A 14,428-nucleotide genomic window follows, 5' to 3' on the forward strand; every position below is an offset into this window, starting at 1 on the left:
ATTATTATTTAATTGTAACTTAAAAATTATTAAATCGTCGATATTCATTTCAATTAAAACAAATTACTTATATTACTTATTAATAAAATTATTAAACTTATAAAAAGCTACAATATTTGCTCTATCACTTAAATTATTTCTGTTACTATAACATATTTTCATAATAGTAACTTTTCTTGTTGAAGCTTAAAAATAAAAATATTTGAGAAATAACATTCGAGATATTTTATCACTTATTTGTACCAGCTTTAACCCGCGACTTCGTAGGCGTAAAATATCTATAGGCCACCCACGGGATTCTCTATTTGTGCTTGTCACTGTTCTCTGAAAACCTATATGAACAATTTTTAAAACAAATTTATTACACAGTCAGATCTTTTATCACGTTAGTGTTATAGTGCTGCACTAATAAATAATCTTTACTTACACATAACAATCTTATTCATATGTATAAACTATATCATAATTATAAATCATCTTCACTATATTCTTTACCATTCTCTATGATATGAACATAAATGATGATGAAGATGAATAAGGACAAATGAAAGTAGAGAGAAGACAAAAAAAAAGTTAGATATCCAATCTTTACAAGATGCAAACTTAACACGGACGGGTATAGTGCAAGTGCAAGTGTATGAGAAGGGAAATAATACGGAATGGAGATGATCTCCCAAGTTTTTTACATTCTTTTTTACCTTCATATCACCGACTTCCGATTTCATATCCCAGGAAACCTTGAGCTATAGCTTAAGCTATATTAGATGTAAACATATTTTTATTCTAAAGTCTACTTTAACTTAACAAAGCTATGCATGCATCCCAGATAAGGTAGTAAAGAATTGTAAACAAAATGTAAATATTTTAGGAGCACAAATTGTTTGCATTATTTTGTAAGAGAATCCATAGCATAAACAGTTGTTGATTTAGGAAAGCGAAAAAAAAAAATATTTTTATAAAAATAGGTGGCGATCTCTTTGTAAAATATATTGCCTATTTATGTACGTAAAAGTGTTGTCTATTTTATCTTATATGTTTACCTCTCCACGTGCATTCCCCCACATAAATGGAATCGTGTCAGTTTGTTTATACCAATTATTTATTTTTTAGAAGTTTCGATTTTGTTTAATTCCATTACGAGTCTAGACATGAACTTTCGTAGAATGTCTTGCCGCATGCGCCCCACATCGAGTACTTCTTCGTGATTGGCTTCGTCGTCCGTGTCGTACTTGGTAACACATTCGTTGGTGATGAGAGATAGAGCGAAGACGTTCATATCACAATGCCTGGCGGTTATTACCTGAGGAAGGATTGCAAATTGTTACCTATTGTTTTTTTATATTCGTTTGTTCATAGAATCTTATCCTAGCAATGTGTAGTTTGAGTCGCCGATTTTATATGAACTGCTTTATGCCAATAGCTAAGTTGTGAAGTTAAAACTTCATCAATTATATTTAATCGTTGAACAAGGTGTAGAATTCTTTGAAGAAACAAATATGAATATCCTAAATGTGTTCTATACTAAATTGAACAACAATAACAACGAAACGACGACGTAAACCTTTATGGATTTGTAATTTGTAAGTAATTATTTTTTCTCTTAGGCAGAAACTTTAAAATATATAATACTATTTACCTCGTGGACAGTCGACATGCCGACAGCGTCTACTCCCACCATCTTCAACATGTTAAGTTCTGCTACCGTCTCGAAATTAGGGCCCCCCAAACACGTGTAAACTCCTTCTCGTACAATATTCTCGATTTGAAGCTCCTTGGCCAGCTTAAAAATAATACAAGCAAAATTATCCTTCACTTCGATTCCAGAGACGTCATTAATGCTATTATCAATAAGTATAAATAAATTGAGACCTATGATAACCCCTTGTTTGTTATTTCGTGGAGAACACGCAATTTATTTTTTAATGACAGCATGATTCCCTTCACCCTTGAGCTTCACCCGGAATTTGACGTTTTTATTATAAAACGTCAGCATCATTCCCTAAAATTATAGAAATCTGACTTCTCTGTTAAAATTTCTCACCTCTTTGGCAATTTTTCTGTAATGGTAGTTATAAGCCTTATTCATTGGAGGGAAGCGTGGACCAAATCTCTCATCATTGGGACCTTGTAACGGATTGTTTCCTGCGAAACCCATCATGTTGATATGATCTTTAACAATCATTAGATCTCCAATTTTAAAGTTTGGGTTCAGTCCACCTGCAGCATTTGTGGCAATGAGGGTTTTTACACCTAAAAGTTTCATGACACGAACTGGCAGGCAACACTGTAATAAAGAAAAATATTTCGAGAAAAATATTTAAAAAATGGTATTGCAAAGATTTTTTTGAATAAATTTCGCCATACATTAAAATTGCACGACCATTTAATTTTAACGAAATCCGTACAGCGAAATATAGAAATCAGAACTGAGAAGAAAACTTATTTAAAAGATTTCAGTTGTTGCTGTTTGCCATGATGTGATTAAAATTTTATTTTCAAATTTTTCTAAATATATTTCAATAAAAGCCTCGTGCTCATTACGAAGGAATTTTATAGAGTGGCGACATCAATTTATATTTAATTGTTTTAGTTTAGGCAAACTAGGTAAATTATTATTAGTAACATTTAAATCGTACTCGTGCTATATGCTATATTTATTTATCATTTGATGCTAATTGTGCTCATTTACTTTAATTGCTTTGACTAGCTAAAACACTGAGTGGATAAGACACGTACCTAAGGGCCTAGATTCAGAGAGTTTCAAAAGACAATTTTTACTTTTGTTAATTACTTTTTTCGTTTTACACTTTCGTCAGAGGATTAAAAAATTATCTTAATTGACCGGGATTACTTGAACGACCAAATTTCAATTTTGTGTTTTATCTAGGTCTTATTACTCATTATCACGTATTCATCATCACTACATAGTATGAAACAAAGTCGCTATTTTAGTCTGTTTGTCTGTATGCTTAATGTTATGTTCTTTATGCTTCCGTTGCGTAATCTTTAAAATTACGCAACGGATTTTGATGCGGTTTTTTGTAACAGGTAGAGTGAATCAAGAGGAAGGTTTTTATGTATAATAACTTTTATAATTTTGCACCCGTGCGAAGCCGGGGCGGGTCGCTAGTCTATTATAAAACAGCCAATAGTCACAAGAGGCAGGCCACAATCAACTAAATGATTACCGCGTTTGGCGTTATGATTGAATTAGATTTCAAAAATAATGTTAAGTTGGCAAGCCCATGGCCAAATCTTCCCACTAGATTGATTTAAACAATCAGGAAGAATAATATTATTTTAAAATTGCGACGCCCTACATATTGTACCAACTTAAAAGCAGTGACTGTAATTCAAATAATGAAGGAATTATTATGATATGCAATAAAAATTTTGAATTGGAGAGAAGCAGCTGGCATACTCTGTTTTTTCTTTACTAACAGGCCATGGATGGAATGGAATATTTTTATAAGAAATGTTTGGTTTTTTAATTAGGTATATAATCCATTAATTTAACCAAATTTTATGTTAAATATATTTAAGTGGTTCAGCCCTCAAAAATGTAGGCCTTGCTCTTGAATGTAGGCGCTGCCTTTGGTCTTCAATTAGGTACCTCTATTCCAAAATTCATAAAAATCCATCATAGGGCTCCAGATAAACCTAACTCTCGTATAATATAAACACTGATTTAATATTTTCAGTATAGTTTTCAAATTATATTTGATACTAGCTGTGCCCGCGACTGAGATGCTCTCGCGGACTTTTTTGTGGCAAAAAATGAGTACTTCACATCTTTAGTACATTGTTTTACTATATCTTTGTTGGTTTGCGCAGCGTTCGCGTGGAAAGCTCGCAGATGGCCGACTCATTCAACTTTCACCTGCATTGTTGACGTTTCCCGTAGGAAATCCGGGATAAAATGTAGCCTATAGCCTTCCTCGATAAATAGACTATCTAACAGTAAAAGAATTATTCAAATCGGTTCAGCAGTTTCTGAGATTAGCGCGTTTAAACAAACAAACAAACAAACAAAACAAACTCTTCAGCTTTATAATATTAGTATAGATAGTTTTACAACTCGTATCTCCGAGCCGGTATGATCCGACGCTATGTCGCATCACCCTCGCATTGTACTATACGTATCAAAACAAACGATAACCTCTTCATTGGGGGTCGCAAAGCGATATTTGAACAAGATATTTCTGTCGACCCAAGAATTTCCACTCCTTACCATAATCTATGATAATTTCCGATTCTTGGTCCATGAACAGGCAGTGATAACAATTGATAATGAGGAATAATATTTACATGTAGGCGTTCCGAAAACATATCAAGTACTATAGGAATGTTGCATCATGCACTCTCGAATGATGTTATTTACATAATTGTATTATTTTACGATTACCGAAATATTTATGTTTTCAATTTATTTTGACGTTAAATAATATGGTAGTCAAATTCAATTAGAAATTGCTTTGCTATAAATTTTTAATAATAATACTTCCTTCTTAAATTCAGTCATCATCTGAGCTATTTATTTATACACATTAACATGATATTAATTAACTTAACATAAAAAGGTAAGGTTTTATCTACACATTTCATTAATCTTAGAATAACAGTCCTTAAATTTGATCTAAAAATTCTTACAAAATTGCAAGCATTTATGTTGAATATAAGTTTGTGAAAAATTTGAAAATTGTTATATCTGTTTTTATGTAATCTTCCTCGGACAATGAAAATATTATAAATAATATAATACAAACCAACCTTCCAAAGAGGATAGCCCTCATAGTAATGGAACCGTCCCTGCATAGCGACGACTGGTACTCCTTCCAGTTTTCCGAACACAAGCTGACCATGGTGACCTTCCACTGTACTCACTGGGAAGTTAGGGATATCTTCGTATGGAATCTTTTCTGCATCACTTATGTTTTCCGCTAAAGAACCTGTAAGGTAAACAGTACTTAAAACGTATTTTTAATGATGATATAATACTTATTCTTCAATGTTATAATTATATTGAAAGTAAAATTTCTATATTGTAGTGTACCCAGTGCACTTTGTTTATAGTCCGTTTAGTGACAAATTGATTGATGGAATGTCGTCTTGGTAATTTTCCCTGACCTTATTTTATGCAATTTGATTTAAATGAGTCTTAAATGTGACCGTGAACATAAGAAGTAATAAGTACCCTCTTTCCAATACGAACCCATCCCAGAACCGCAAATCACGCCCACTTTGGGCCGTATGCTGGTGCGTGACAGTAGGAAGTTGGCTGTCTCCAGTAGAGTTTCATAGGAATATCTGAAAAATTAGAATGCGAGAAGAAATTAAAAGATACATTTCAATACCAAACGTTGAGCGCTTATCAGTATTGTTATCAAATTATTGTTTCAAAACAATATTTAAATAGGTATGATGAAAGGATTTTTTTACTTAATTTGGAAAGTCCCTAAAGTGACATGGTGATAAACAAAAATTGCATCGTTGAATTTAACTTTACAAATTTTTTAATATACTCGTACGTAAATTCTGCTAATCATTATTTAAATTTACTTATCGTTATTAAATAAAATCGCTTCGCTTTTAAAGATATATTGGTAGACATAATATGCTAAAAATATTGTAAATTAATTCAAATTTGACTACCACGTCTCGAGTTCTAAAGTTTCAAATTGCACTTACATCAAAGGTTTAGTTTCCGTATACCAAGAGCTCGTGAATGATTAACTTCATATAGTATTTTTTGTAAAACCTTCACCAAATGTGCTTTAATAATTATGTAAATTTATTTGTAATTAATGGAAAAATTTAATATCTATTATATTAATATTAAATTATATATATTAATATTAAATCATATATATTAATATTAAATCACTATTTGAATTTCAATTCCATCATTAACATATATACAGCTGAATGTGGCCTTTCAGCCTTCAGTTCAAAACTGTTAGCCCTATCTACCCCGCAGGGGATATAGACGTGATTATATGTATTAATGGAAAATAATCCGTAACTATTTTTTTACAAATCGTTATGTTTACAAACAGAATAAAGTCTTTTTTAAAGAACTGAGATAAATAAATTATCTTCATACGTGTAGGTACAGATAAATATTGCTAACTTCACCAAAAAAAGAATAAGAGGAAATAGTCGTGTTTACTAGGTGTTATTTTATAGTTACGTTAATTTTTTTTTTATAATTAGTTTATAGTAGGTATTACAAGAAATTCATTGCAATGAAAAGGTAATTCTGATAGAGATTCAAAATATATTCAACATTGTTTCCTGTTTTCTTACATGACGCGGCATTCTATGTCACGTAACATGTGATTCAATATTTTTGTATTGTCAATAAATAAATCAGTTGCCAGAAAGGAACTTGACCGGTTTGAGCTGCTAAGAATGCAGTTAAGAAGGCCGGTCAGAGGACATTGACGTCAGGTGCAGGGGGTATATACTTATCTGACGCAACGTTGACAAGGTCATGATAGACAGGGGTTAACTCATTCGGTTTTCCCTTCTCCCAGGAATTAATGCTATTGATAATGATAACGGCCTCTTCAGGTACTACTTATGCACAAGTTGTCTAATAAGTTCATCAAATTAAATAAAAGTATTATTTGCCTTTAAGAAAAAATAAAATAATAATCATAATTTTTACAATTAATTTTTTTTCAGAGATGAGTAATATTCAGAACTTCTTAAAGTTACTTTCATTATTAATTTTTGAAGGCTAATATAGGTATCATTTTATACTGAGGTATAACGTGCTATACATTGCATGTCAACATAATAATACAGAGTAATTTCAAAATTGTTGGTAAAGCTAAGCGTGCGTAAAGATGCATCTCTTCTCAGAATTCTTCACAATTTCTGGAAGAATCATACAAGACAATATCGATTTGTATTTGCTACTATCTGCTCCCCCCAATAAAATGAACCTTTTATTATTTATTGATCAATAGCCCTTGTTTAATAAATAGGGTTAAGAATTAAAGGATATCTCGTTATACGCTACCGTAACTATTGTATGCATTTGATAAATGTTTGTGAGTGTTTGCGAGTGTTTTGGATTATTCAGTCTTAGGTAATGGTTAGGAACTATAATCTTCACGATAAGAAGAACTTTTAGCATACCAACATTATTGCCGTCAGTCTTCTAGTCCGTTAGTTCTTCTCTTTTTGTCTCAGATACTTTAAAATTAATTATAACTTAATCTTACATAAATCAACAATTTCATCATAAATTAACATGAAGTTTTATATGAAACTAATTTATTTCTGAGAAAAGCACATTTTTATTAATTACTTATTTGAACTCTTTAGATATGTTCAATTTTACTTATATTGATATATTCATCATCAAAATCACTCTCGTTTTTCCTCATTTTCTTTACAATTTAATAAAAAATATACTTTCTCACTGAATATCAGACGTACCCCGTAGCAGAATTTCCATTTCCATTGGTTTCTTCGACCTCGGGCAGCGTTTCCTTAGGGGCGTAAGCCTTGCTCACTCCCATGTCATTCACATTTATTGGCGCCATCACTTCTCTGGTTAGTATATGATAAAAATGAAATCGTACAGTGTCTATAGAGTCCGGTATCCAATCATGCAATGCCCCTGCCCCACTGCTCTCTCGACTTTATAAGCGTACTCGGACGACGTACTTAACTCTGATTATCTAGTTTGTTTTTGCCGTTACTAACAATGTTATTCTTTTATTAAATTTTTATCATAGTATGATTTAATTCTGCCAATAAATTGTGTTGTACTTTTATCACAATTGCAAGTCATAATATAGGTATAGGTACATACGAGTAGTTCTATGAAAACATTATCTTTGTGTGTGCACAAGACACAGCACTAATGGAAGAATATATGTAGGTATGCATGTGAATCCATTACTCGTAATACATACATACATATGGTCACGTCTATATCCCTTGCGGGGTAGACAGAGCCAACAGTCTTGAAAAAACTGAATGGCCACGTCAGCTATTTGGCTTAATGATAGAATTGAGATTCAAGTAGTGACAGGTTGCTAGCCCATCGCTTAAAAAATAATCCAAAATTTGTAAGCCTATCCCTTAGTCGCCTTTTACGGCATCCATGGGAAAGAGATGGAGTTGTCCTATTCTTTTTTGTATTGGTACCGGAAACAACACGGCATAGCTTACTCGTAATAGCTTAAAGATAATTAAATAAATAATGTTTCGTATTTATTTTTGTGTGCATTCAATCTAAATACAAACGAATTAATTAATTGCATCCCTTTTAATATTGTCAGTACCATAGAAATCGAAAAAACAAAATTAATAGACAACCATAATAATATTAATGTTTAACTAAATAAAGAAAGAATAGAATCCATATTGCGAAAATAATAGTTTCGTCTAGTTGAATGCTCTTTAGTTTATTCAATTTCATCATTTAAGTATCAAAATGTTATTTAAACTAGAAGACGCACCGGCTTCGTTCGCAAAAAAATTAAAAACTCCATATCCCGTTCCCGCGGGATATTCGGAAAATCTCTCTTTCTGCATCCCTTGGCCTAAAAGAATAAAAAATCCTGTAAGTACGCCAAATTTCAATTCTAGATAGACCGGGCGGTTTGGCATGTTCGTTGATTTAGTCAGTCATTCACTTTCATCTTTTATATATTTAGAAAATAAGAAAGAAGTTTCCTTAGTATATAGCTCAAAGCTATTATTACCATCTGGTAATTTTGTTTTAAGTTGCATAACTTTTTTATATATCAATTTCCTTGAATATGTAGCACTGATCTGAAAAAGCAATCATTGATGTTCAAATTAATACAGGTAGTTGGGTATCTCTGTTTATATCATAATAACATATTTATTACGCTTGTTACGTCTTGTAGATATTGTGATTTAGCAGGGAAATAATAATATTATTATTATGAATTATTTTATGAATCTTATTATCAGAGTCATTATCAATCTAACTTCCGTCAATAGAATTACAATAAATCAAATGTACATGCAAGAATGAGGTGCCCGTACATTGCATAATGTATAGAGAATGCCTTACAATAAACTTACAATAAATAAGTAGTATTGTACTTTTCGCATGCATGTTCGCATTCTAGATTTTTGACTAAGTAAATTTTTTCTTAGCTATTTTAACCGATCTTGTTTCTTCAATAATATTCTGAATACAATATTATTATGAATGTTAAAATGATCGGGCAGGTGCCCGATCATTTTAACCGTCACTCGTATTTTTTAACCTACTCGTATTTTACCGTTATGAAATAAAAGAAAAAATAATAATTTGAAAAATACTTGCATATACTGGGTCAGTTTTCCTGCCAGTAGCTTCTATTCTGGCAAAGATGTTTAATTAAAAGATACCTACTAAAAAGTATTAAATTATATCGAAGGATCACTAAACCGTAGACCTACATACAGGCCGACTTACACATAGAAATGACAATCTCCACAGATCGGCGTTATAGTAAAAATAACTTAAGGAAGTCCTGGTTTATGCTAATAAAAGTATTTCATAAATATTATTAGATTCTTTTATTCTTATTTAAATGAGCCTGGTAGCTTCAAAATGAATATTTATGTAGATCCTAGTTTAAGATCCCTCGAAACGGAAAAATGTTTAGTTGAATTTCGTTCACTGCAAAGATATGTGGCATGTAATAATTTTCTTTTGGTTACTTTATTATTTGATTAAACCCAAATATTCAAGACGATCATTATATCCGCCGGGTTAGTAATTTTTTTTTAATATATTGGTATTTAATTTTGTTTAAATACATTTACTTTTTTATTATATAATTAATATTTTTTTTATAAAAAAAAATATAATATAATACAGTAATAAAGTAAGTTTCAGGTCCTTTGGCTCTACCTTTAATAGGTAATCTTTTATCAGTATGGTTGGGTTTAAAGAAATATAAGTACCACCATAAGTTATGGCAATCGTGGTCACAGACATATGGCAATATTCTTGGCCTGAGATTGGGCTCGATAAATGTTGTGGTGGTTTCTGGTAAGGATATGATTAAAGAGATTTCATCTAGAGAGGTGTTTGAAGGCCGCCCTGATGGATTCCTTTACACCATGAGATCCTTTGGAAAAAAACTGGGTGAGTAAACAGTTCTGATATTTTTTAAATTTTCTCACACTTACAGATGGTACAATGAACCAGATTTGATTTTACCATGCGTAGAAAATACTACCTAACTACTTAGATAAATAATGGGAAGCTAAAACTACTATAAAATAGGCTGTATTTACTAAGTTTACAAATATACGCATTATAGGTATAATGTTTTTGAAACTTACAGCAAATTTTATTTTTAGCATGTAAGTAAGTACTTTAAAAAATTACACACATGCGAATATGTAATATCCATTCGAATAACGAGGGAGAAGACCTAAATATTGTTGTTACAGGTATTGTATTCGCGGATGGCCGATCCTGGATGAACACTAGACGGGTTGCTCTGAAATACCTTAGAAATTTCGGCTACGGCACCCGATCCATGGAACTTATCATTACCGAGGAGTGTTTAGAACTCGTAAAACTACGCAAAACTGATGCGGGTCAGCCCATTCTTGTTAACCAAATGTTTAACATATCCGTTGTCAATATACTATGGCGCGTCGTAGCTGGTCGAAGGTACGAAAAAATAACTCTTTAACCTTACTTGACTTTAGAAAACTGTCGAAAATTATATAACCTATTGTAAACCATTAAAACTAATGAGGTTTTTAATATTGAAGTTATACATATAAGTGCCTACCGGTAATATACCATACTTTCCTATGAATTCAACTACATGCTGCTTAAGAGTAACTCTTATCAAATGTTGTCATTTATTCTATTATTAAGTGTATAGGCACTCCATATACCCGTACTAAAAATTATTTGGTTCAAACCTGAGACAGATGTTTTTTCAGTTAGGTAGGTACAAGCATCTGCAAAAGTCTAATACAACTTCCGAATATTTTTATGGAAAATTATAATATATATTTTGTAGGTGAACGTACGTTGTGGTAACGTAATTGCCATCAATATACCACGAATAGGAAAATATATCAGTGTTATTTTGTTGTTCCCTAGGTATGATTTGAATGACGATCGTCTTAAGCGCCTGTGCGCTCTTGTGATGCGCTTGTTCCGCTTGGTCGATATGAGCGGAGGCATCATCAGCTTTATGCCCTTCCTGAGACATGTAATCCCAGGTCTTATAGGCTTTACTGAGATGAAGTCCATACATTCAAGCTTGCAAGCCTTTATCAAAGTAAGAAACATATTTTTTATACAAACATTTTACTATTTTATAGGCCGGGCTGGCCAGGAAGAGGTAAGGATGTAATCGTGGACTAACGCTAGGAGGATTAAGTCTTTGATACCTATTGTTTTGATAATTTAAATTGAGTTTACATAACTTTTTACTTGTTTAAAAAAATGTTTTCCGATAATAAAGTCCAGAACAGGCGCGAAGAAAAAAAGACAACCGAATAGTGCTGACTTTGTAGAATTTGTTATGATTTGGCTAAACTATTAGTCATTTGTAGTATTTTCATTTTAGTATTGTCTGTTTACAATTATCAATGTGCAACCTCTCTCCTTGGTTATGAATCAAACTTCTGTTTATGCGATCAAATAGTTTCTAGAAACCAATTTCATTTCCTGCCGGTAAACAAAGTCGCCAATGTTGACCATTTTGACCGACGCAACTACCGCTTACAAAGTATAAAGCTTGTTAATGCATTGAACTTTTTATTGTTTTATTTACTACGTTCACAGATTTCTTATTTCATAGACGTTCTTTCATTCAAAGAATTCGTTTTCTATAATTATATCAGTACTTCATTGGCTTTAAGTCTCCAAGAAGAGAACGCTTCATACGTGATAAAGAATATTTATACATTATCGTGTTTTATATACAGGAAACAATAGACGAACACCGAGCCAGTATCGACGTAAAAAATCCCCGTGATGTTATCGATGCCTTTCTTATGGAAATGTCGACGAACCAGGAAAATGCATGTACGTAATAAATAACATCAGTTAAAAAGATAAAATGGATAACAATTTGTACATAGAAGAGTTAACTCTTTCATGTTAAAATAAAAATACTTGTATTGATAGATCAACCATTTTGTAATTCACTGTAACGTTATTTAAAAAACCTTATTATCACCGTTTCGTTCCGAAGCATTGCTATATTGTAAAGTTGCAAGAGGTAAACGTTTCTTTGCTCGCTGGATAGCTAACACCTGCAGTAAAAAACCAGGTGAACTATGAGATTGTTAGCATAGTCTGATTACAATCTTTGGCCACATCCCTTGTTACTTATGGTATGTGAACCAATGTATGAAAAGAGGTCGCCGCTCGCTCGCTCAAACGTTGGCCTGCTCTTAATGCAAAACATTTAGAAAATCATTAACTACTATGCCAATAGTTACAGAAGAAGAGCTACATGTCGTGTGCTTGGATATGCTGGAAGCTGGCATGGAAACTGTGGCCAACACAGCTGTTTTTATGCTCCTTTACCTAGTAAGAGACGAGGGGGTGCAAAGAAGAGTGCAAAAAGAAATTGACGATGTCATCGGAAAAAGGCAGCCTTCTCTAGGAGACCGATCCAGGTGTGTTCCTTGAACTTAGCAATTTCTATTACGCAACAGTTTAAATTTCGGAGGAAAGGGGGAAAGGAAATCTATGTCTCAGGGGATTTCTTCAAGAGATAGTTAATTACTTTAACTGACATGTTAAGAATTCCTATAATTTTGTTTTTTTTTTTGTTTAGAATGGCTTACACTGAGGCAGTTATCCTAGAAACCTTAAGACTATCGAGTGTGGCTGCTATGGGGGTTCCCCACAGGGCCTTAGATGACGCACATCTCGGCGGCTACCTAATACCAAAGGTAATATTTATGGCGTTAAAAAATGTTTATTTATGTTTCACTTCTATTTAATAAGAATGCCGACATTCTGAAACTTGACTTTTGTCTAGCATTTGAATTGCCTGGATCAGACAACAGTCGGTTTGCGAGTTTATTTTGTAACCTCGTGTCACTTAGGACAGTTTAACTCTGCTTTCAAAGCAGCAGAGCTAAGATTGCTACTAGGAACGCACTCTGATGATGATGATTTTAACTGATACTTTATTTTCTAGGGCACATGTTTATTGATGGCAATACATGATCTCCACAACGGCGAGTTCTGGGAAGATGCCGGGACTTTCAAACCAGAGAGGTTTTTGACAAAAGAAGGAAACATCATACAAGATGAACGACTAATGGCCTTTGGTTTAGGTATTTTTTACAAAGCATTATTTATTATGTAGCAGTAGTAGTACAAAATACAGCACCAGTAGTGAGGTTACGGCGAGGGAAAACATCGTGAGGAATCCAGTACACATACAGTTGCCTTAATGTACTGGATTTCTCACGATATTTTCGCTCGTCGTAACCTCACTACTGCTATTTACACAAATATGACTCAATTAAGGAAATAAGGGGAATCCATCTCGGAAAGCTTCGTGTCAAGATTTGACTTACCCAATCCAGGATCTTGGTTAAAGGCGTACCACGGGGTACCCGGTTGCGTCCCTAGAAGGTGACGCAACCGGGAGAACCGCCAGGCGGATGTCATGAGTACAAAACACAGTGGATATTCAGATCAAAATACCTGATTATGTTCCTTATACATTCCGTCGCCCTTAAGAATTCACATTTGTACAATGTAGTTTCTACTATTTTACAAAAGGACCACTTCATGTTTTTCTTGCGCATTTATCAAGAAACAATAAGCATTTTTCGCTTACTGCAACAACCATGGTCTAAATTAGGTTAAGACTTTCTGTTAATAGGTCGCTGAATGTAATGACTTAACCTACTCCTGAATCCTGCTCATAAAGGCGGACCTTGGTCACGCAGACCAAACATCAAGATGATAATAACCGTCTTGAAAACAAACTACGTACGTAAGTAAAATTTGTTTCTCCCAACAGGCCGAAGACGATGTATTGGGGAAGGGCTGGCCAAGTCAGAACTTTTCATGTTCTTGACTCACATTTTGCAGAAATTTTTCATCCGAATTCCTGATGGAGATCCGCCGCCATCTTTGAAACCTGTAGATGGACTTACGCTTTCTGCGAAACCTTTTCGCGTCATTTTTGTAGAGAGATAACTTTTCTAATAACAAATCTATCGTATAGCCCGAGTGTAGTGTTTATTAAAAAGTAAGGTGTAAGTAGTTTTTAACGTTATAATTCAAATTATATTACGAAACTACTTTGCATGACCACAAATGTAATGTGGAAATATTTACAGGCTAACATAATAGAAACTTGTTTCTCAGTATTATTGTTTTCTAGCAAAAACTTCGTTGATTTATGAGTGTGTTGCCATATTATTTATAATAAAA

The 14,428-nt window shown here is 33.0% G+C and overlaps 2 protein-coding genes across 6 annotated transcripts; one reads left to right on the plus strand and one right to left on the minus strand.

Annotated features, from left to right (window-relative positions):
* Nucleotides 1-63: 63 nt before the first annotated feature.
* On the minus strand, nucleotides 64-7,698 carry LOC106135106 (purine nucleoside phosphorylase). Of its 2 annotated transcripts, none has more exons than XM_013335306.2 (6): nucleotides 7,450-7,698; nucleotides 5,213-5,307; nucleotides 4,771-4,949; nucleotides 2,042-2,284; nucleotides 1,637-1,780; nucleotides 64-1,300 (listed from the first exon to the last, which is right to left on the minus strand). In XM_013335306.2, exons 1-6 carry the CDS (start codon nucleotides 7,554-7,556, stop codon nucleotides 1,100-1,102), a joined length of 969 nt encoding a protein of 322 aa, XP_013190760.2. In that variant the 5' UTR covers nucleotides 7,557-7,698; the 3' UTR covers nucleotides 64-1,099. The 2 variants fall into 2 exon arrangements, with proteins under 2 accessions (XP_013190760.2, XP_013190759.2); XM_013335305.2 differs by having other exon boundaries at nucleotides 5,195-5,307.
* LOC106134953 (farnesoate epoxidase) lies at nucleotides 5,304-14,389 on the plus strand. Of its 4 annotated transcripts, none has more exons than XM_060946464.1 (10): nucleotides 5,304-5,524; nucleotides 9,734-9,753; nucleotides 9,881-10,132; nucleotides 10,444-10,669; nucleotides 11,114-11,294; nucleotides 11,947-12,046; nucleotides 12,462-12,645; nucleotides 12,807-12,924; nucleotides 13,176-13,314; nucleotides 14,013-14,389. In XM_060946464.1, exons 1-10 carry the CDS (start codon nucleotides 5,466-5,468, stop codon nucleotides 14,189-14,191), a joined length of 1,458 nt encoding a protein of 485 aa, XP_060802447.1. In that variant the 5' UTR covers nucleotides 5,304-5,465; the 3' UTR covers nucleotides 14,192-14,389. The 4 variants fall into 4 exon arrangements, with proteins under 4 accessions (XP_060802447.1, XP_013190558.2, XP_060802449.1 ...); XM_013335104.2 differs by having other exon boundaries at nucleotides 5,452-5,524; nucleotides 9,609-9,753; nucleotides 14,013-14,388; XM_060946466.1 differs by lacking the exons at nucleotides 5,304-5,524; nucleotides 9,734-9,753 and adding an exon at nucleotides 7,788-7,893 and having other exon boundaries at nucleotides 9,871-10,132; nucleotides 14,013-14,383.
* The last annotated feature ends 39 nt before the right edge of the window (nucleotides 14,390-14,428 follow it).

The sequence above is a fragment of the Amyelois transitella genome, chromosome 11 (assembly GCF_032362555.1).
Source record: "Amyelois transitella isolate CPQ chromosome 11, ilAmyTran1.1, whole genome shotgun sequence".
Lineage (NCBI taxonomy): Eukaryota > Metazoa > Arthropoda > Insecta > Lepidoptera > Pyralidae > Amyelois > Amyelois transitella.